The following is a 25,411-nucleotide window of genomic DNA, read 5'->3' as shown; positions in this document are numbered from 1 at the left end:
AGGTTTAGTGTCAGTGAGTCTGCTTCAAACCACATTTGGAGTCCTGAAAATATTTTTTTGGGATCAGCCTTTTGATTGGCAGACTCTCTGCAAGGCTAGTATTGTCAGTGGTTTAGTGAACTTGTTTGTTTTGTACAAGAAAGGTAAATCATTTATATATATATGAGAAATAGCAGCAGGCCAAGGACAGGTGCCTAAGGTAATTCTTGGAATACAGTACCCCAGTCAGACTCTACTCCCTCACCTGCTTTGCCCCTCTCACCTAAAACCACCTTCTGCTTCCTTTTTTGGAGGTAGGATTTTCACCAGCTTGTAACAGAACAAGGTGGGAGCATTCTACTTGTTCTTATACCAATCCTGATGCCAATTTTATTGTTTCTTCCTTTTCTGATATCTTTTTGTTAGCAGTGTTTATATGCTAATTACACGAAATAAGTAATTTCTTATTAATGCTGTATTTCACAAAACTCTATTATTCACAGGATAGTTTTCAGACTGCTGAGGCACATTTAGTTTCTATGGAAATATTTTATTTACAGAAATGGTCATAATTTATGATACCTGTAGATCATGTACATTTCAAAATTCCATACTGCTAAAAATTGTTCATTTCAAGATTCCCATAGGTCATTTAAAAGTTCCTCATTCTCCACTTTTCAACAAACATTTGATTTTCCCAAAACGTGTCATTTCCAGAGTTATTAATGTTTAAAATTTTCATGTACTGGAATGTTTGAATCTTAAAGTGTAATTCTTCCCAAAATCCAGTGACATAGTTTTGTAGCCCTGATTTTTTCCGTTTCTGAAAACGTGTACTTTCAGTTAAATGACTGATTAGTTTTTAAATTATCCACTTCACACAATGTTTTGGTGAATTTTGGGAATTCTTTGCACATTAAATTGCTCTCCTATAAAATAGGAGCAATAATTTTGCCATTTTTAACCATACAGCTTCACTTGCTTCACTGCATATTGTATTTTTATCCCTTCTAATTTTCCTGGATTTTATATTGATGTCTAAAATATAACAACTTAGTATATCACCAATTTGTAATTTCCTGTAATATTCACATCTACAAATAGACATTATACACGATGGCCAGTAGCTGCAATGTCCACAATCTACATTTCCATCAAGCAATTCTCACGAGTTCACGTCTTCTAGTCAGACTGTACAGTCACTGTGTAATTAGTCAGTCTGCATCTAACTATTACAATGTAAAGTTCCTCACTCAGTTATCTATGCATCCACTTGAAAATCTCTTTTAAACCACTCAGGGAGTCTGTGAAGTGCAAATTTGTTACATATTAATAGTTAAAATTACTAAATAAAAGCTGATCATCTTAGGTTTAAAGCTATAAATGCAATACATGAAATAAGAGAACTTGACTGTGTTGTGGTATTAAATCATTACCTACTTTGAAAGAACCTATTAGTTAGCAGAAGAAGGCTGGTGAAGATGGACATCCAAGAGACTTATCATGTCAAGTAACAGACTAGTAACGTTACAAGTTTGCCACTGCCTCTCTGACACCATAGTGGAATGCTCTATGAGAAAACCCAATTGGTTTCATTTTTTTTAACTAGGGGATTCCAGTACATTGTTCACTGATGATGTCGAAGTTTTCAGAGTGTCTCACCATTCTGGGATACAGTACTTTCTTGAGGACTTTCATGAATGTGGTCAAGAATTATCCAAAGTGACCCTGATTTTAACAATATTTGGTTCATGCAAGAAGGAGCTTGACCCCCTTGAAGCAGGAGAGCATTTGATGTCCTGGAGGAGCACTTTGGGGACCGTATTCTGTCTTTGGGGTACCGAGATGCCCCTGGTATGGGCTTCGATTGGCCACCACATTCTCCAGATCTGAACACATGGGACTCCTTTTTGTGGGGCTATATTAAAGGCAAGGTGTACAGGAATAACATGAAAACCATTGCCGAGCTGAAAACAGTCATTCGGGAGGTCATCAACAGCATCGATATTCCGACACTTCAGCGGGTCATGCAGAATTTCAATATTTGATTGTACCACATCATTGCCAATGATGGCAGGCATACAGAACATATCATAACCTAAATCTGAATATCTGTAATGCCATTTACATATTGAAGAAAGTGTGTGCACACTGTAGTTTGTAACTAATTTACATTTTGTTTCATATAGTTCAATAATTGTCCTCCTGTACATTCTCCTGTACTAAATGAACAGACCTTTTTTTTCCACTACTCAAACTACCTTGCAAAACTATTACTGTCATTAAAAACACTTAGAACAAAAAATTGTAATCGAAGCTTTCAGAAGTACAGTGTGTTCTTCATGGAAGAAAGAGGGCTAGATTAACTTCTCCCTCTCCCCTCTCCTCTCTCCCATCCCGTTTTTGGAACCTTTCTCACTCAGATTTTATGTCGAAGAGGAGCCACCTGTTGCAAGAATGAGTAGAAACAAAGATGAAGGAGAATGTATCAGAGAGAGTTAAGGAGTAGGAGGTCATAGACATAGTTCATTGGTAAGCACTGGAAACTTTAGATCAAAGATGATAGTAAGAACAGATTGAGAAATACAGATGGATTACAAGAGGAAGATAATTCAACAACAGAACAATAGAAAGAATAACGCAACTAAGAAACCAAAAGAAATGGGGAAAAAGAATGAGGAAATGTATATGTGTGGGTGGGAGAGCAGGGGGCAGGGTGGTAATACATGTAGACACTTTGGTGTGAATGCAGCAAGTCTTTGAGGTACATGAGATGAGCACTATACTTTGATAAAATGGCAAAGGGGTCAAAAATGATTTTAAGTAGTCATATTTCCCTAAACATATGTTCTTTCAATGGGACTTCCACACTGAAGTTAAGAATTCAGCACAAATCCATATAGAAGAATTTGCCAATGTTGAGTCCTCATGTGCATGTTATTAACTGAGATTAACATTATGCATCAACAGGTGAAAAGGGAAACATATTAGAACAAATCCCCCCATTAACCTGGTTTGATACATTAAAAATAAATTGTTCATTCCAGAATACAATGAAAGATCATGTATGAATGATCATAAAAGTTCCTCTTGGAGAAAAGCTGAAAAGTCATTCAATATATGGCATAGGGTGCCATTTTCAAGGAGGGAAGAGCAAAGAGGATGAGATTATAAAACATTTTCACAACAATGTAAAAATAAAATAGACAATAAATATCCAACAAAAATAAATGTTGCTTACAGAGAAAAGTTTGGGAACATTAACATAAAAGAAATAACTACAGCAGGAATAAAAAAATTCTAGACAGGAGACTGATATATCCATAATATAATATCGTAAAGCAAAGTGAGAGCTGACAGTGGTAAATAGCCATCTGTCCATCTGATGAAGGCGATCTGTTGAAATGTGTAATTTACAATTGATGTGGATAAATACAATGGAATTTAAAAGTTCTTTCATTGTATAAACTCATCATGATTGCTGATCTCTTTCTAGACTTCTTGTGTTGTACAACTAGCCTTTGTATCTCCTTGAAATTTTGACACATTTCTCAATCAAATTTCACTTTTGATGCTGTGGTAGCCGTATACTGTGAGCACGCTCAATTAAATAGCACATGCCTACACGGTCGGCCTAAAGTGGCCAGTGTGTACTGGCACAGAAAGCACTGCACCATGTGGTACACAATGATATATAAGGCAGCACAGCGGGGCCTTCAACAGACTGATGTTTATGTGATAGATGTATGCTCCATGTTAGACTGTGTGTTACTGTTCATATTGGTTAAGTCTGTTAGTAGAAAGTACTACTTTATTCAGTGTCTTAGTATCTCCCTGCATGTGGAAACAGAGTAAAGTTGGTTGGTTGGAATTGTTATATTGTGTTTGTGCAACATTACAATAAATGCAGTTGCAAGACTATTACTTCAGTAGCAGACACTAAATAATTGCTAACAGGACATGAACATAGTTTATTTACAAACTCTGAATTGTCTCCTTTTTCATTCCAGTAGCATATCTCACAACTGACCACTACAATAGATTTGGAGGCAAGACACTAAATATCGCACATGCTGGAGAAATATACAATATATAGAAACCATACCTGTATTGGATGGCTCACATATTCTAATTATGTGTGGCCAGTGCTGCAGTGTTTTTGCAAAGAATGGATTTGTCACACCAAGAATGACATATGGAGGAGCATGAGCTTTAGTAGTATATTCTTTGAACTCACTGTCATGGATAGTGAAGTATGGTCGATAATCACCACAATATGTCAGTGGTGCAATCATGCTATAACCAGACAAAAATATGAAAACAATTAGAATGCAAGTAAAGAACTTATTGTGTCTAAGAATAATTTACAAAATATTCAATAATTAATTTAATGAACTTCAAACACTATGTAATTTATATTCATAAACTATTACCCTGGCCTTTATTTCTCAACTACACCAATAAGAAATAAATCTAAAATCATGAACCAGAGGTCCCACATAAATGCAGATGATGCACTGTATATGGTTGTAATCACAGAGTCATACACCTATGGAAACATTGGCTGGGAAAACAATTTTGGTATGAGGTGTATCCCCCTTTATCTACAATTCAGCCCAGCAAACATGTAAAGAATCTTTCATATCAGTAGTTACAGTGTTTCACAACAAAAGCAACACAATTAAAACTAAAATTTATAGATATATATGTATGTATGAAGGAAAGCTGCCTAGCTGTTTACTTGATGAAGCACAAATTAACTTTTATAGATACATGTTTCAGACTCGCTATTGTTTATATTTTGTATTGCACATTATTTCATGTACAGAATATGACAATTTTGTGACTGTAAGTGGATGAAAGTCAGCCTTTACCCAGCTGTGACAGCATTCTTTTACAATGACAAGGTCAATATAATTTGCTACAGCAGCTGCAGAAAACGCCCAGTTGGCAAGCCACGATTATGTTGGGTTGGAAGTGAACCCAATTTAACTGGTCTGATGCTGTTAGTCAGGTGGTTTGTCAAACTGTATCTGTAGAAGCCATGGACCACTCTCATTGCTATATTGGTGCTACTTTGTGTTTCAGCTGTCATTTGATCAACAACGGCTACTTGTACAACACTTCAAGAAAGAAAGTGTATGGTGCCACTACCAGAAATATAGCAATAAGATAGACATCCAGTCTCTAATAAGCCCACATATATGGCATCACTAAAGTTCAATTAATTACATGAATTGTGCTTTTGTATGCCATCCTGGCATATCTTTAATATTCACTAACCCAGTAGGATGTCAAATAGAGTCTCTGGAGGGTCACATTTTTCACACTCAGAACATGTTTCCTAATCAGTCCATAGCATGGTGCTTTGAATCATTCATTGCCTTCACAGCCCTTACTCCATGCAAATAAGAGAACTTCAGAAGTGCTCATTTTCCATTTCTCACTACTTTGTGAAAGTAACTCTCACCTTACATTAATAGCAGAAATCACTAGCACACGTTACTGATAAATATCATTACAACTTGCCAGTAGTGTATACAAGCATTTTTTTTAAAAGGCCTCTCATAAATGGTTTACTGTTTGCATAATATTTCCATTTGTGCTGCATATACATATCTATTTACAAAATGCATTTTTCTCCATTTAACATAACAATATTTAACAAAATTGGTAAAACAAGAATTTATTTAACAATAAATTATAACAAATACCACAAACCACAGTTTCTCAGGATGTTCATCAGTAAATATTCATGGAGTCCATAGAAGCAATATCACCAAAGCTTACTAAATAAAAATGAACTACATAAAAGAGTTAATCATAATTACAGACAGAATAATATGAAATGTATACAAGAGAAAGCTTGTTGACAACCTCTCCAGAAAAATCAAGATCATGGCAGTATCAACAAAAAACTGCACCTTAAAGTAATTAATACAGTTGATTTTAGCCTATTCCATTAGACTTTTACATAAACACAAAACACAATCTTTTTTTAAAAAAAATTGAATATCCACACATCTATACAAAAATATTTTAAGAGATACAAGAAAATATTAGTATACATCTAACATACAGAAAATCAAAATAGAAGACTTTCATGTCAGCATACTATAGTTGAAAAATGCCAGTAAAATACAATAAGCAATGTTCCTGAAACTGAAAGTAGCAATGTTAGAGAATTGGGCTTTTGACACATAGAGAGAGACTGAAACATATGTGACACCAAAACTGAACAACAATTCAAGAAATTGTTGGAAATGGATACTGCAATGCTGCATAAAAATTGTTATCAATCAAAGGGCATGCATAAAGAAGGTATACAAAACAGACAACTGATTTCCGGTCCTATTGTCTTAGCAATTTTGCATCATACGTCAAAACATTTAATAAGTATTCACAGGTCCCCTTAAGAGTCCACTGAGCACCAGGAGAAATGAAATTAAATTCAGAGGAGTCTAAATTATACAACAAAGTTGTTGTCCATTCATCCTATCAGTAATGGTGGAACTTCGACAACATCCAAGAAGTTCCACTTCAATGGAACATAGCGACAATTGGTTTGTGTTTGTTAGAGGAACAACATCAAGTCACTGAAAATCATTTAAGACTACAGTAATAGTCAGAAAGAGGGCATGTGACCATCCACAGAAGTATCAGACCTGAGGGTGCTGTCGTGGAGGGAGCCCTGTTGTTAATTACCAACTGGCAGAATGTTCATGAGTCTCATTCAGTTTCTTACACCAGAAATGATGCACCTACCTTTTGTAGACATTCAAGCACTATACCGCAACACGTAAAAGACTGGTGAGAAACAGTCAGTAAAATCAGTGACAATGCAGAGCCTACATCCAGACTATATCATAAGAATATTTAAAATTTGCAGAGCAATAGGCAAATGAGAGTCTGAGTCATGAACATAGTTTCACACATCAACAATTCAGAGAAATAAACAAATGAGGAACATCTACAAACAGATATCAATGTTGCAGCTTCTGTGTTGACATAGGAATTGTGTAATAGATGGTGGAGCCAACACACAATCCTAATGAACTTCACAGTGCTTTATATACTTTGTGATTTATTTGTGACGTAGGCAGTGTCAAAAAATTAACACAAGTCATAAAGAAGATATTGCACTGTGATGTCTTTCTGGAGAGTGTGCTGGACCTGCTAGCTGTTGGAGAGATATATTCGTGAACATACATCGCAAAATGCACTATATTTTCCACACTTACAGGGTATAGAATGCACATTGTTAAAACATATACGACATGTGACTACGTCACATGTACTGTTTGAAGATGGCTAATGGCCAATACTGGTAATTAACTACATCCAATACATACAATATTATTCAGCCAAAATGGAACAATGCTAATATCTTGTATACAGATCTTATTGAAGCAGTTTATTTTCTGAAGCTCTGTGGTTGGTGCAAATATAGATTTTATCACCCACTGCAAATATACAGGGTGATTCAAAAAGAATACCACAACTTTAGGAATTTAAAACTCTGCAACGACAAAAGGCAGAGCTAAGCACTATCTGTCGGCGAATTAAGGGAGCTATAAAGTTTCATTTAGTTGTACATTTGTTCGCTTGAGGCGCTGTTGACTAGGTGTCAGCACCAGTTGATGCTAAGATGGCGACCGCTCAACAGAAAGCTTTTTGTGTTATTGAGTACGGCAGAAGTGAATCAACGACAGTTGTTCAGCGTGCATTTCGAACGAAGTATGAACGTGACTCGCCTAAGGTGAACGTTTTTTGTGCCATTTCAGCCAATAAAATTTTTGGTCCCTTTTTCTTCGAAGGTGCTACTGTAACTGGACTACAGTATCTGGAGATGTTAGAGAATTGGCTGTTCCCTCAGCTCGAACAAGAAGCACAACAATTCATATTTCAGCAGGATGGAGCGCCACCACATTGGCACTTATCTGTCCGTAACTACCTGAACGTCAACTACCCGAGGCGATGGATCGGCCGCCAGGCAGCCCATGACAGAGCACTTCATCACTGGCCTCCAAGAAGCCCTGATCTTACCCCCTGCAATTTTTTCTTATGGGGGTATGTTAAGGATATGGTGTTTCGGCCACATCTCCCAGCCACCATTGATGATTTGAAACGAGAAATAACAGCAGCTATCCAAACTGTTACGCCTGATATGCTACAGAGAGTGTGGAACGAGTTGGAGTATCGGGTTGATATTGCTCGTGTGTCTGGAGGGGGCCATATTGAACATCTCTGAACTTGTTTTTGAGTGAAAAAAAACCTTTTTATATACTCTTTGTAATGATGTATAACAGAAGGTTATATTATGTTTCTTTCATTAAATACACATTTTTAAAGTTGTGGTATTCTTCTTGAATCACCCTGTATATTTAAAAAAAGCTTTGTTATAGAGTGACACTTGAGCCTTGATGGAGGGAATACTGAAGTAGCTCCACAATCATTTATCAGGAGTTCTCACAAATGTTTCAGAATTATTACGAAATTATATTAATTGTGGTTCAGTAAAGAACTCCTGATTTTTACCTTATATATCAAAACAAAAACAGGGTGCTAAGAAAACCAATAATTAGTCTGCACTAAATGAAAGAGCATTTACACAATAATCACATTATCTTTAATAATGTTTGGTGCAACAGAAGATGCTATGTCAGTCTTTAAAAAGGGAGGGGGCGTGAGGTTCCCCTGACAACAGCTCTTAATTTTATGAGAGAAGGAGAAATTTATGGGGAATTAATTTATATCTTGAGAATTTTAATATAGGCAGTGTTAGTGTTTTGAAAGCTAGATCTGCAGAACACAACAGTTATAAACTGAGGACATCGAAGACACTCAGTATCTAATGAGACAAATAAGAAAACATATTAATACTAATTAATCCTCATACCAATTGTATATTATAGCAGCAAAACTTCTATGCAATTGAGAATTCATTATCAAATAATTTCTTAGTAAGTATATCAGGATTTCTGCTACATTACACAATACAAAATTACACCAGTAGTATTATAAGCAAACTTTATTTGTTTAACATGCAAACAAAACACAGTGCGCTACTTTAATTGCATTAAAAAAATACATACCTTACAAGAGCTTGCACCATTTCTGAACATGTAGAGGGAGATGAAGCCATTACCACAATTGGCTCACCAGTAAGTACTAATTCCCATAAGAGGAGTACATGTGAGACAACAGGTGAAAAACATCGGAATAAGTTTACTTCATGAATAGAGCGGAGGACAGTCGGTGGGGGCTGCACTAATGAATTCATTCTTGGAGGTGAGCCTGATGGAACTACACTGCATGGCTTTTTGCTTTGAACAGGAATATAAGCCTGAAAGGTCCAAAAAATTTGAATTATCCACATATACTATGTTACTGGTTAATAAACTCAGTTTCTACAAACAACATGTTTCCACTATAGCAATACCCATACACAGAAAGTTTAAAATGACAGTGAGAAAGTTAACACAATACATTATTAAGTAAGAGGTTGGTGACAGAAATAATTCTTATGTATTGAACTGTATTTTCTTCCATACAATAATATTCTATCAACTGACACTATCAAAAGAACTTAGCAGGTCATTCTGAAAGCATTGCTAGTGATTGGTTTCTGGCTCATTGACACTAATTCAATAAAACTGTACAATAATAGCAAACATAATAGATTATTGATACAAGTTTCAGCAATATGCCATCATCGGAAGAGATGTAGTGGCCCTTAATGTTGTGCTCCAAATGATATTCAGTTCGCAGTCAGCCACAAAGATGAGTTCAGAGCATTTGCAGGACATGGCTTTTAATTTCAAAATGAGTTTGAGTATCAAGATCAGCCAAGTCTTGCGCAGAGGACCCATCCTGACTGTGCACTTTAAGTAATTTATGGAAACCATAAAAACATAAATCTGAATTACCAAACAGGTATTGGAACCTCACATTTAGACCTGAAACATTTCCTACAAAAGAAAAGTTATTACCAACCAAGTTATTTAGGCAAGCCTTAGAGCTTCCACATGCCATAACCATTATGCTTGTTTGCAAACTCCACGGTGATTCCCCTGCAACTTTTTTGCGCATATTTGCTTGTTGTGTTACTTCAGACACTGAATCCATCAGAAATGCAGTCTTTAAGTGTTTTATATTTTGACTAACCTTGCATAATTAATCCCAAGGAGATTTTATTTGAATACAATTTGTACTTCCCTATGAGTCTGTCTAATATTTCTGAAAGATACATGAAACTGAAAGAGAAACATTTGCAGAAATTTTTCTTCTTCTTTTTTAACCTCTTTGTTTTTTGTTGTTGTTTTTTTTTTTCTTTAAAATTCTGATAGTACATTTCATTCAGTAGACTGAAATGTTAAAAAAAATTAACTTAATATTTAATTTGATGAACTTTACTGCTCCATACACTGTTTTACAATGCTTCACACTCTAGGTCTCAAGCAAAAAACTTACTACAGTACTTGTAACAGTCAGTCAATATGAAAAGAAGAAATATAGGGATGGGACTGCAAGAAACTGTAGTTCTCATCTTAATAGTGTGTCAGCTTCTATATATCCACTTACAGCAGACGGCAAATACAATCATACCATCTGGCAATTCTTTCCAATTGTTTCACTGATTGTAATCTACTACATGACACTACAGGATAAAAATTGAACAAACTACAGCACATAGATATTAACTGATTTTTATCATTATATATTATGATTCACAGACAAAAGTAAATGCCCCAAAGCACCCATTCATTGTCATACCTGAAGCACTGTTCCAAACAGTGGCAGATTAACGTTTTCTCCAGGGACAGGACTTGGCCACTGGTCTATATCATGGCACGCAGCTTCTATACTTGGCTCACCATTTTCAAAATATTCAGGGGCGATCAAAGAACACACTTCAGTGAAGAGGCTCAAGAATGACAGACGCGACACAATAACCACACTCTGAAATACATATTACACAATTAATACAAAATGATAATACTGCAGTCATAATATAGAAAATGAAATAGTATTTCAAATTGTGTAAATTAATGTATTTTACAAACAAAGAAAATGGACTGTGACATCAGAGCCAACAGATAATAAAACTTTGTCCTCTTCTTCTTCTCCTCTTCCTCCTCCTCCTCCTCCTCCTCTCTCTCTCTCTCTCTCTCTCTCTTCTCCATTAATTTTACTCACTGTTTTACAATGGGTGGACTGTTATACATCAGTGGACATTTTATGCATTTCAGTTAAGACTCATTAATTCTTCAAGCAAAATTCAAAAATTTTGACAAATGCACCACTCCAATAGTTAAAGCAAGTTGGCAATCATCATTTTGAGTTGTACTTTTACCAAAATTAGATCACAAGACAATGCCCAATGACATATGTCCATTATGTTGCTGTCTTCTTGTCAATACAACTGAAAAAGAACTTACTACTCTGATCTGCTTTTCATGATATATGTTGTTCTCTGTTCTGCATTTGTCTGACAATAGTATTTAGCAATAAAATTTTGACTTTCACAGCTATGCAAGTTGTATCTTAGAAACATCATAAATGTATCTCTAATCTCATACTGTGACCCACAATAGCTCTTATTTCAGTTCAAGGCATCTTCTGGAAATATTGATTACATGGCAGTCATGCATTTTAATTTGGCAGATTAAAATAATTTACTTATGTTATTGTCAGGCATACACAGCATCCACTTTGTGCTCATTTAATCATGTTTTCATACTTCAGTACCTTTCTGTGCTGCAAAAGCCAACAACACAATAGTCTTCACCCCAAGATACACAATACCCATTAACACTGCCCATGTATTGAGAAAGACAGAGGGTATTAGCAAGACTTTGAAAATTTATTGAAAAGACAGATTAGAAGCCATGGTAGTGGAAGTGTTTATTGCTGTTGACAAAAATATTGTATGTGCTGAGCTCAAAACTGAGTCTGGTAGTAAAGTTATCTGGACATGAGTAGCAGCCCTAGGTGAAGTCAGGTTAATTACTAGATTTTATATGGGCCACTTTATTCTGCCATAGTACTAGTAGTAGTAGTAGTAGTAGTAGTAGTAGTTTATTCATCCAGAGACAATTTACATTGCATGGATTTTGTCAAAAAATACATAGTATATATATATACACACACATATAGGGTGAACAATACTATACAAAATACAGATGTGCATAGTAGACTACATAACATCAGACCACATTGAAATAGCATGTACAACTTTGATTATTTACATTGATGTATGAGAAAGACTTTTTACATGGAATACACAGTTGATATTTAGATATAACACATACAATTCTAGCACTTTTGTACATATTATTTATTTAGATCATAGCAAAAGTCAGATAAAAATTACTATTGGCACAGAGTACATAAATATAATTGTTTAGTATGAAGCTATTCCAGGTATTCTTTTACACTATAATAGCAGTTGGTCATTAAAAATTTGAATACTGCTTCTTTAAATGAAGACATTTTTTTTATTTCTTTTATCTTTACCGGTAGTTTGTTATACAATCTGCTTCCTTGTATGTTTGTTTGTTTCTGCGCCAAAGCCTTGTTAACTCTTTTTATATGAATGTCATTGCACTTTCTTGTGTTGTAAGTATGTAGATCTGAGTTGGATTGGAAATTGTTAATATTTCGTTTTACATTAATTACGCTTTTCTGTATATAGAGGCACGGTAGGGGTAGAATATTCAGCTGTTTAAATAATTGCTTTGAAGGAGTTAGCGTCGAACTGTTGGTAATTATTCTGACAGCTCGTTTTTGTAGAGTGAAGATGGTTTTGAGATTTTTCTTACTATGACCCCAGAAGATGAGGCCATAGGTAATTGCAGAATGTATATAAGCAAAGTAAACAGCTCTACTACATTCCCAACTACATACAAAGCTAATAATGCGTAAAGCAAAGCAAGCAGAGCTTAACTTATGCGAGAGATACAGGATATGGGATTTCCAGTCTAAATTCTCGTCTATATGTACACCTAAGAATTTTGTGGTAGCAACTCTCACAATTTCTTTATTTTGTATTCTGAGATCTAGATCAGAGTGTGACTTTGCTTTCCTGTAATGTATATAATTAGTTTTAGAGATATTTATGGTTAATTTGTTCACTTCAAACCAATTTTGCAAATATTCTATAACTCTGGTTGCAGATGTTGGCAATACCCGGTTTATGTCAGTTACTACAATGTTTGTGTCATCCGCAAACAGGGTTATACGAGTACCATTTACTGGAATCTTGATATCATTTATGTAAAGAAGAAATAGGAGAGGTCCTAGAACACTCCCCTGCGGTACCCCAATTGGCACAGTCTGAATATCCGATCTGTAAACAATACTTTGGTTTTTACTGTTTGTTGTTGCAATTTCTACTACCTGTTTCCTATTATGGAGATATGACTGAAACCACTTTTTAGCTACTCCTCGTATACCGACATATTCTAATTTGTCTAGCAGGATATCATGTTGGACAGTATCAAATGCCTTTGAGAGGTCCAAATTTATTCCTATTGTACTGTTGTTCTTATCTAGCCCCGTTACACTATTTTCAATGAATTGGGTGATGGCTGACTGTGTACTCATTCCTTTGCGAAAGCCGTGTTGGTTTTCAGACAACAGATTGAATTTCTCGAGGTAATTTGTAATTCTGTTTTTCATGACTGTCTCTATTACTTTTGAAAATACCGATAATAAAGCTATTGGTCTATAGTTTCCCACTCCATGTATATTGCCCTTTTTATACAATGGTTTTACTTTTGCAATTTTTAATCGTTGTGGAAAGACACCATCTGAAAATTATATGTTTATGATGTGTGAGAGTGGGTCTGATATGACACTAGCACATCTCATCATGACTGAGCAAGGTATCTTGCCAATCCCTGAGGACATTTTATTCTTCATTGTTTTTATTATTCGATTAACTTCCAATTTGTTCGTGGGAGGTAGCAATAATGAATTAACACTTTGTTCTTCTGGGATTGATGTTCTAATAATCTTAGAACAATTTGTACTCAGATTGATTGGGCTATTTATGAAGTAGTCATTAATGTAATTTGCTAAAGTAAGATTTCTGACTAGCACACCTTGATCATCTTTTAAAACAAAGTCTTTTTTTACTACATTCCATATAGCTTTTGATTTGTTTGCTGACCCAGCAATTACACTGTCATTGTGCATTGTCTTGGCTTTTTTGATCACCTTCCTGTAAATTTTCTTGTATGTCTTAACATAATCTGTAAAGTGTTCATCTTTGTTATCTTTTTTGAGTTGACTGATATGTTTTAGTGTTTGACTAGATACTCTAATAGCAGGTGTTATCCACTGGCTTGTGTTCCTAGGCATGACGCTGATCTTTGTGAGCTTTTTTGGGAAACACATCTCAAATAGGGACATGAATGTACTTGAAAAAGCATTGAAAGATTCCTCGGTTGTTGTTTGTGCAAAGACATCTTCCCAGGTTTCATTAGCTAACAACTGGATGATAGTATTTACTTTTTCTGTATAGAAGTGCCTTTTGTATCCCCACTTATAATTTACTGCCTTGGGGATAGAGTAATTTATGTATGTTAATAGTGTATTGTTATCCGAAAGACCTAAGTTTACGTTTAGTGGCTCAGTGATACCATTCTCCATATTTGAGAAATTATTGTCTAAAAGAGAAGATGACAGTTCTGTTATTCTGGTGGCATCTGTAAAGAGTGGTTTCATGTGGAAGCTGCTGAGTATACTCAAAAGCTGTCTTTTTTCATCACTTTCAATTAACAGGTTAATATTAAAATCTCCACATAAAAATAATTTCACTTCATTACTATAAAAAGTGTTTAATGCTGCTTCTATTTTTTTGAAGAATATGTTTTTGTCACCCAGTGGAGATCTATATACTGTAATGACAACTAGTTTTTCACTCTTCTCCTCAGTTTTTAACTCTATGGCACATGATTCAAAATGTTTTTCTATATTTAGATGGTCCACTTCTGTTTTCACTTTGAACTGCAGTCCTACTCTATACTAAATGCATACCCCACCATTTTTAAAAACACTTCGGCAATAATGTGTTGCTAAATTAAACTTGCTTATATTTATGAGATTTAATTCACTAGCCTTGCACCAGTGTTCAGATAAACAAATACAAGAGACATCAGCAAGATTATTTAAAGCTACTTCTAGATCTAGTACTTTGTTTCTGAGGCATTGAATATTCTGACACATTATCCGGACTGTTTTGCAAGTATTTTTTCTTTTGTCATTACCTGGTAATGTGCTGTACATAGGAATTGTACATAGTTAATGTTGAGCAGATATGCTTATCTAGAAGTGGCTACATTTGCACTGATTACATAACACATTAACATGCCACTTGCTTGTGCAGTGTGTTCCAATCATCATTTTTATAGTCCTCCTCTGCAAGTATAAATTGTGGAGAATCACTGAAGGAATATCTGTGCTCAGTAGTGTGGAAATATCTAGATCATGCAGTATTATTTGGAGGCAACTTTAATCTATTGAGTATAGACTGTGAATTCTATGGTTTCACTGTAAGTGGTACTGATAGACAGCATTGTGAAGTACTTTTGAACAAGTTTTCCCAAAACTGCCTTAAACAACTATTTAAACAAGCCACATACTATGGAAATATTTGATACCTTGTAGCTGCAAACAGGCCTGAACTTATTGACAGTGTCAGTACAGAGACAGGTATTAGTGATCATGTCATCATGATAGTGATGATGATAACTAAAGTTAATAAATCCTACAAGAAGGCTAGGTCAGAATTTTTACTAGAAAGAGCAGATAAGCAGCATCCCATTCAGAAAATGAATAGACATCATTTAGTTACAATAAGTTTAAACTGACTGTAAATCATACTCTGGAGATGTATGAGCAAAGCATGTGGATTAAGGATGGAAAATACTCTCCATGTTTTAATAACCAAATTCTGAAAACACTGAGGAATCAGAGACTGTTGCACTCTCACATCAAAAAAGAACGCACAAACGTCTAAAGATAAAAGTTTGTAGAAATTCATGTGTCCCTAATAAGATCAATGTGTGAAGCATACAACAATTTCCACCATCATACCTTGGCAAAAGATCTCGCAGAGAACCCAAGAAAGTTCTGGTCATAACTGAAATCACTAAATGGATCAAAGGCTTCTATCCAGTCACTCTTCAACCATCCTAGGGTGACAATAGAAGACAGCAAAAGGAAAACTGAAGTTTTAAATTTCACATTTAAGAAAGCTTTCACACAGGAGGATAATACAAACATTCCACAGTTTGACTGTCGGACAGATTCCCACATCAAGCACATAGAAATAGGCATCCCTGGCATAGAAAAGCAAGTGAAAAAATAAATTGCCCGATCCAGATGGAATTAAATTTGGTTTTACAGAGAGTATTCTACAGCATGGGCCCCTTAATTAGCTGGCATTTATAAAGGACCCCTTGCCCAGCACAACTGGAAAAACATGCAGGTGCCAAGTGTATGGATTATGTTCCCAGGTATGCAAGTTGCTCAAAGACTTTTTAAGTAATAGAACTCAGTACACGTCTTCAATAGTGAGTGATCATCAGAGACAAGGGTACGATCAGGAGTGCCCCCAAGAAGAGTGATATGACCACTCTTATTCCTTATGTACATAAATGATCTGATGGACAGGATAAGCAGCAATCTGTGGCTGTCTCCTGATGATGTTGCAGTCTACAGGACAGTATCATTGACTGACTGTAGGAGGATACAAGATGACTTACAGTTTCCAGAGGGTGTGATGAATGGCAGCTTGCTCTACATGTAGAGAAATGTAAGTTAATGTGGATGAGCAGGAAAAAAATCATGTAATGTTCAAATACAGCATTAGTAGTGTGCTGCTCTACGTAATCACATCAATCACAGTCACACTACAGCATGATATGAAATGGAATGAGCATGTCAGGTTGACAACAGAGAAGACAATTGCCCAACTTTATTTTATTGGGAGAATTTTGGGAATGTGTAGCTCATCTATAAAGAAGACAGTGATTAGAGCGCTAGTGCAACCCATTTTGAGTGCTGCTTGAGTGTTTAGGATCCCAACCAGACCTGATTAAAGGAAGACATCAAGGCAATTCAGAGGCATGCTGCTAGATTTGTTACTAGTAGGTTCAATCAGCATGTAAGTATTACAGAGATGCTTCACAAACTCAAATGGGAATCCCTGGAGGGCAGACGGTGTTCTTTTTGCAAGGCACTATTTTAGAAATTTAGAGAACTGGCATTTGAGGCTAACTGCAGAACCATTCTACTGCCACCAAAGTGCATATCATGTAAGGACAACAAAGATAAGATGAGAGAAATTAGGGCTTGTTTGGAAACTTATATACAGTCACTTTTCCCTTGCTCTATTTGTGAGTGGAACAAGAAAGGAAATGACTAGTATTTGTACATTGTACCCTCTGCCATGCACTGTACAGGGGCTTATGGAGTATGCTTGTAGATGTGTGTGTGTGTGAGAGAGGGGGGGGGGGGGGTGCATAAGCCTAGTCCAGCATTTTAGTGAGCAAATCAAACATTTCACATAATCTCCAAACTTGCACCACAACTATTATAGTGACAGCTAGAACAGAGAGCACATTTGCAGGTAAGTAGTCTCTGGCTTCTGGCCTGAATGTAATGTTCTCTTATGTCTGAAAGTGGAGCATTATAACACAAAAAAGAAGTCTTTCTAAAATTTTTAATTACTATATACTGAAACTGAAAAACTTTTACTTTTCTTTTTAATATCTTGTCTTTCTCTATATCTGACAGTGTTATCAGTACTGATATAATTGTAACCTCAAGGCACACAAAATAAATCACACAGCTTTGTCCGTAGTGATGGCTTGACAATCGAGAACAGCAATATTTGTGGATCTATCTATGTTGACAGTTCAATGTCATCTGCAGTGGGATGTATTCTGGGTACACATGCCATTCCATCAGTTTCCACTGCTTCTAAAACCACAATTGTGTCAGACTGCAATGGGCACATGGAAGCCGCTGTTGGCATACTGAATGGCAAAATATAATGTTTTTCCAGTAAGTTCCCTCAACCTTTCCTAAACTGATGGCCACATGTGTGTCATCTATTACCATGGAAGCCTGCATTCATGAGCAGTACAACAGACAAATGTGAAGTGTGACGGAGTCTCACTGGATAAAATATATCATTTTAGCTCATGTATTAAGGACAATCTGAACAACACTGATTACATCTGGGAAGCTTTAGTGCCCCAGGAACATCCCCTCATTTAGGTAATTCCAGATTCCATATTTTAACACTACAGCATCAGGCCAGATTCTTCAAAAGACACAATCCACATGGTGAGGAATGTGATTACTTTAAAGAATGATGTGTACCAGTATTTCATTATCTAGCAAAATTCACCTGACATGCCACTCATAAAACTACTATGAGATGTGGTCAGTTGGCAATGAGTTGTCACAGTCCTTCAGCAACTACCATGGATGTTTTGTGGAACTTTGTCCAGACATAATGCAGGGATATTCTCCACAACCACATAAAAGCCAGTTTTAACTTAATGCTACAACATTTCTTTTCGTTTCCTTATCTATATAAACAATTTTGGAGACAATCTGAGCAGCCGTGTTAGGTTCTTTGCAGATGACACTGTCGTTTATTGACTAATAAAGTCATCAGAAGATCAAAACAAATTGCAAAATGATTTATAAAAGATACCTGAAAAGTGCGAAAATTGGCAGTTGAACCTAAATAACAAAAAGTGTGAGATCATCCACATGAGTGCTAAAAGGAATCCGTTAAACTTCAGCTACACAATAAATCAGTCTAATCTAAAAGCTGTAAATTCAACTAAATACCTTGGTATTACAATTATGAACAACTTAAATTGGAAGGAACACATAAAAAATGTTGTGGGGAAGGCTAACCAAAGACTGCATTTTATTGGCAGGACACTTGGAAAATGTAGCAGATCTACTAAAGAGACTGCCTACACTATGCTTGTCCGTCCCCTTTTAGAACACTGCTGCGCAGTGTGGGATCCTTATGAGATAGGACTGGTGGAGTACATCAAGAAAGTTCAAAGAAGGGCAGCATGTTTTGTGTTATCGCGAAATATGGGAGAGAGTGTCACAGAAATGATATAGGATTTGGGCTGGACACCATTAAAAGAAAGGCGTTTTTCGTTGCGACGGAATCTTCTCACGAAATTCAATGACCAACTTTGTCCTCCAAATGCGAAAATATTTTGTTGACACCGACCTATATAGGGAGAAACGATTACCACAATAAAATAAGGGAAATCAGAGCTCGTACGGAAAGATATATGTGTTTCTTCTTTCCGCACGCTATACGAGATTGAAATAATAGAGAATTGTGAAGGTGGTTCGATGAACCCTCTGCCAGGCACTTAAATGTGATTTGCAGAGTATCCATGTAGATGTAGATGTAGATTTATGAGGGTACAGCAATGAAAAACAGCAATTTACATCAATAATACATATATTTTTCAATTTAGTAGCCTTTCAGGTAAATTAACTTTAATTAACATTTTTACAATTGCTGGATTCCATCCCTAATGTAAAATTTTGCACATTCTGACACACATGAGCACCCCTACAAATGAAATAAGCTCCTAATTGGACTGAGAACTTGTGCCAGCTGAGTATTTCTAGAGATGTGAAAACTAATGGAAGTCAGAGGATGCCCAATCTGGTAAATAGGATGGATGTTCCAACAATTCATTCTTCTAAGCCCACAGATTGCCATTTCCAAACCACCCATCTGGGCAGGTGCATTGGCCAGAAGAAATGCAATTGTTTTCCTTTATTGATAAATGAAGTTCTCTTTTCTGTCATTCTTAATTAAGTTTGTCTATAATGTTTTCATATTATTAGTGAGATTTGGTTTTACTGTTTGCAAGGTGATCAGTATGAAGAATCCCTTTTCAACTATAAAATTCAGCTTTGGCTTCTACTTGGCACCTATTTTCACAGTTTTAAATTAAATGTAGTTTTTTTTCACTTATAACTGTTAAATAATTCGTTTTTTATTTATTACAGTCGTAGCGTTGAGTATTATTACTCATAGTCCTGCAGAAGTCAGAAATAAAAATATCCACACAGGCATAATTATAGACACTAGTTCACTGAGTGAGGTGGTGCAGTGGTTAGCACACTGGACTCACATTCGGGAGGATGACGGTTCAATCCTGTGTCCGGCCATCCTGATTAAGGTTTCCATGATTTCCCTAAATCATTCCAGGCTAATGCTGGGATGATTCCTTTGAAAGGGCACGGCAGACTTCCTTCCCCGTCCTTCCCTAATCAGATGAGACCAGTCTCCTCCCCCAAAAACATCAACAACAGGCAATGGTTCAAACAGTAAGTAAGTCTGAATGGTGTCCCTGTCATAAAGTACACAAAAAATAACAAAACCATACAAAAACCATGATGGTAACATTTTTTATGTTTGTATGGTCCTGACTAACTGTTAGGTGACATACTATTTTCAATAATTTTTTGTTCCTGGAATGATATGAGAGATCTACTCGTATCTCATCCACAGTAATGAATTAGCACATAAAATCAGTTGCATTCCTCTAAAATGATTCAAACATTTCTGAGAAATTCCTTCTGCATTTGCTTATGGTCAGCATTCATCAAATGTGGAAACCATCTTGCACAGATCTTTCTCATACTGGATTCTTTATGTGAAACATGCCATACTTTCTCTTCTGACATTGCATAATTACAGCACTGCTAATGATTGCTTATCATCCACACTATTTCATGCACTTTCTCAATATTTTCATTAGTGGTTGCTGTTTTGGGACATCATTCACATAGATCATCTTCATGAGAAGTAGGGCTTCATTTGAATTCAGTCAACAGTTTCTTAGTTATTGAAAACTTTTGAATGAATTTCTGTTTGTGATAAATCAACCACATCAAAGAATTTTATAACTGCACAGTAGTCTGTTTCATCCATTTGGGAAAGAAGACACACTCACAACACGAATATTTTTAAAAGTCACATAAATAGAGTATAAACTTGACTCACATTACTGCACAACCTGTACCAACATTGTGAAAACAAAATTTGGTATATACCAATATTATCTCTGTAGAAGATCAAGAAGCTTTCTGTTACATCTCATGGAGGTGCCCAAATACAGACTTGGGGGGGGGGGGGGGGGGGCATATCAAATTATGAAAGTCTGAGATTGTATGCAGTTCTACAATCTTAATCATTTGGCTGCTCAAAATTTGTCACACATTTCATGTTACACTGAATCTGTGGGAATACATGACACTAAATAAGTTACTTCAGTTAATGTGCATACTGATCTCATGGTCAACTTTTTATCATATCATTGTTGGGCCAGATTTGAGAAGTGTTAAGAGTCATTCTTTGATTCAAATTTCAATGAGACCGGAATTTTAAACTTCTTTTGTATCTGGCATCATAAACAACCGTACCTGAGAAACAAGATGTTAGCTGTTATCAATGCAAGACTCTCGACTCCAGTGCAGCTTTGATGAGCCCATGGACCAGTGATTTGGCTTCATCATCATCATCTGGAGCTGATTGGTTTGATTTTCTGTAATCTGTAAAGTGTTCTAGAGGGGTACACACTATGTGTGCTGAAGGTTGTGATCAGCATCTGCTAGGCTCATTGAAGGGTTAGAGACTTTCTGGTCATGTTGATTTTTCGCTCTCCCAGCGATTTCCCAAAGCTGTTTAAACATTGAGGTCTTTCAGTCAGTCAGTCCTCAGTAGTGGAAGTGCACTGATTAAATTGGAAATAACCTTTGTGAAGTGTCAGTAGGAAGCAGCAGTGATATTAGCATGTGATGGAGATAATCAATTCTACTCCTGCGGACTGACAGACTGAAAGATCTCAATGTTTAAACAGTTTCAGGGAATCGCTGGGAGATCAAAAATCAAGGAGTGGTCCAGTAGCTCTCCTGGGTATAAGAGTCAAGTGGTGGGCATTGCAGAGTGGATGTTATACTTAAAAAAAATTTATATTCCAAATTGGAAATTGGTGATCCCCAGTAATTGACAAAGTTATTCTTCCAAACTGAAAGCTTAAAAGAATCCACAAATGCTTTCCCACCATGGGGGAAATTCCCCCCCCCCCTGCCAAACACTTTTTTTCAAACTTGACTTGTCCTGTATCCAATATACTACTGAATTATGTAATGGATAAGAATGTACCAATAAATGATGACGATGAGGAGGAGGATGATGATCTGATTAAGCATACCAGATTTTATAGACAAGTGTTGCTGCTTAGAGGATGCACACATGATTGGTCGGAACAGAATTCGTATCAAATACTGGAGCAATTAGCCAGGTGGTTATGGTGTTTGATGGAAAGGGTGGTCTTAATTGAGATTAGTTAAAGATAATAAATGGCCTGGGTTTCCGTGGAAACTTTAAGTGTTGCTATTTTGGAGTGACTTTCGAATTGTTACTCTGTTTTGTCTTTGTGGAGACTTGTGCGCAAATTACGAGAAACCGTTTTGGAGACGGTGTACTGTTTGCTAGCTGCGTATGCTGTCCAGTCCTGCACACGGATCCCAGAATTTTTTTTGAAAGCAGTTGGTACTGAGTGTTTATCATTGGCATTGAAGTAACGGTACCGGTGGTGAATACGGAACCTTGTCTCGCGGGTCATAGCGAAGCTGGCGACGCTTATTGAGCCTGTTTCAAAAATGTAGCAGTGGCGAGAAGTGAAATGCGTCACTAAAAACGATTCTTTGAGAATCAGTAGTACCGGTCGCATTGTTATTAGCAAGCTTCATACGCTTCGCTGCTGACGTCACAAGGCTTCGCCATTTAGCGCTACCACGGCATTTATCTTTCCAATTTATCACGTGTAAGTTTTTAATATCTTCTCTGATGCTGTCGAAGTAGAGTAATTTGTCTCGCGCGTCGCACTCTGCCGGAAGTGGGTGCATTCCGGCCGCGAGAAAGATTTCGTGCAATGACACGGCACTTCTCCGCGGAACGTGTCACTTGGTCAAACGTGACGGCACCACAATGTATCGCACAGAACTTCATTTACAGCGCTTGGACGCGTTGACTGTAGGCTGAACGACGTAGTTTCGTGCAGTTTTTAACCTTGTTTTGGCTGTTTTCTCTTTAGGACTGCGGGTTTCTGGAATTATTACCGCGAGTTTACCGCTAGGTGGGGGAAGGTTTGAATAGGTAGCTGGCTGATTTTGTATGTGTATTTCAGTCGAGTTTTCGGAAGAGTAAGACAAGCAAATGACCACCTGCATGATGCAAATATTGCATGGAGAGATGGTGGAAAGGGGACATAGACGGAGAGGGAGAGAGACGGAAAGGGGAGAGAAATAAGAGACAAACTGGTAAAGAAAGGATATGGACTAGAGACAGATGAGAGAAATAAAAGAAAGGGGACAGAAAAATAAGAGGGTAAAGGAGTAAGTAAGAGAAGAAAACAATAGAAAATGATACAGCTAAACAGGAAAAACAGAAAAGGACGGAAGGGAGAGACTAGAGAACGAAAAATATAAGAAAGGAAAGTGAAGAGCAGAAAAACATAGAAGAATATACGTGGTTAGAAATAAAGCTGAGGATTAAGGACGTAGGTCATCTCAATGACGATAAGTTGAAGGACCTGCGCAGTATAACCAAGTAAAATAACAAGAAACCGAGGAATGCAGAAGAGTCTAGACCATCCTCTGTTGGGACAAGTCAGGATTTTAATGGAAAGTCCAGACAGGAGAAGACAAATGACAGATTTTGTGACTGTGATGCAGATATAGCCGAATATATTTCAGAAGCAGTTTAGGCCTACTCTTGAAAACCTTGTGGGAAAGGTTTTCATCCGAATATGAGTTACAAAGCAGCACGTGCAGTCGTTGTTACAAGCGCGACTTGTTGAAATTTTTGCGCGGTTACGACGCAAACGGTACACAGGTTGGAAATCGCAACCAAAAGCTGTTGCGAAGCTAAGACGACGCTGGACGAGGACCAAATTTCCATCGGAGCCGAATGGAACGAGCAAACCGCATGACGAAATTTCGAATCTTGTCCTACGATCTCTCCACACTCCAATACTCCAGAAGCCCGCAGTGATTCTTCTACGTGCACCGAATATGCAATGCTGAAAATAATGTGAAAAATAGAGATGAGCGAATTAAGAGAATTGTCAGAGAAAGCGCATGTAAATGAGGAATGCCTTGCTTGTGCAGGTGGTAGGCTGCGGGTGCTACGCCGGGGAGGTGCTTGGTGAATAATATTAACTAAAAAACGTAATTTTACTTTCTTTTGCTTCAATGATACACTCAATTGTTTCTACATGGGTTTACAGCAATAGCACCCACTTTTGCACGAATAAGTAGCTGTTTTTAGTTTTCATCAGTTTTTTTAGTTACAGTAGCCTATGGATCTCAGGGGATTTCACAGCTCCATGTTTGCTTTAGTGATGTTTCTTTACTTTGTTATGGCAATTGTAATTTACCGGTACTGTTGCGAGAGGCAGGTTTAGACCTTTCTGTTAATATACTTATTTCTGCTATCTACATATTTATACACATTTATAATCAACAGTATTGTCGAATTTCAAGCAGCAAGACGTGTTCGGTTCTATTATTGAATTTCGTGACTAACAGTATGTTGCGTCTTTAAAATATTTTAATTTGTCTCGTCTGACGCGGAACCTTTGCTGGTTGATTTCATGAATATCTGGGTATTTTAATCAATGGAAGCTTGAGATTTATGAGGGTTATATAATTTCATATTTTCTTTGTTTCTGTGACGAAATGGGAGTTCTTATAGCGTGCTGTGATTTCATTTTCATTCTCTTATTGCTAATTGCTTGACTTTAGAAGCAATAAAACAGAGTTCAGTTATCCTGCTTTGATTTGTAGTTGGTTTTCTTTTGCGTAATAGATGATGTTGTTGTTGTGGTCTTCAGTGCTGAAACTGGTTTGACGCAGCTCTCCATGCTACTCTATCCTGTGCAAGCTTCTTCATCTCCCAGTACCTACTGCAGCCTACATCCTTCTGGATCTGCTTAGTGTATTCATCTCTTGGTCTCCCTCTACGATTTTTACCCTCCACGCTGCCCTCCAATACTAAATTGGTGATCCCTTGATGCCTCAGAACGTGTCCTACCAAACGATCCCTTCTTCTAGTCAAGTTCTGCCACAAACTCCTCTTCTCCCCAATCCTATTCAATACCTCCTCATTAGTTATGTGATCTACCCATCTAATCTTCAGCATTCTTCTGTAGCACCACATATCGAAATCTTCTATTCTCTTCTTGTCCAAACTGTTTATCGTCCATGTTTCACTTCCATACATGGCTACACTCCATACAAATACTTTCAGAAACGACTTCCTGACACTTAAACTAGAACTCTAGATGAT

The 25,411-nt window shown here is 36.7% G+C and overlaps 1 protein-coding gene across 1 annotated transcript in view; it reads right to left on the bottom strand.

Annotated features, from left to right (window-relative positions):
* The window catches only part of LOC126248705 (protein DENND6B), a 218,310-nt gene that overhangs the window by 34,321 nt on the left and 158,578 nt on the right, over positions 1-25,411 (bottom strand). The window contains exons 3-5 of the mRNA XM_049949995.1: positions 10,756-10,941; positions 9,075-9,325; positions 4,085-4,275 (exon numbers count right to left, since the gene is read on the bottom strand). Of these exons, the coding sequence (XP_049805952.1) occupies positions 4,085-4,275; positions 9,075-9,325; positions 10,756-10,941 (628 nt within the window). The remainder of the gene's footprint in view (positions 1-4,084; positions 4,276-9,074; positions 9,326-10,755; positions 10,942-25,411) is intronic.

Source organism: Schistocerca nitens, chromosome 3, assembly GCF_023898315.1.
Source record: "Schistocerca nitens isolate TAMUIC-IGC-003100 chromosome 3, iqSchNite1.1, whole genome shotgun sequence".
NCBI classification, from domain to species: domain Eukaryota; kingdom Metazoa; phylum Arthropoda; class Insecta; order Orthoptera; family Acrididae; genus Schistocerca; species Schistocerca nitens.
The sequence above is the reverse complement of the archived record's forward strand: the minus strand, read 5'-3'. Positions and strand labels throughout refer to the sequence as shown.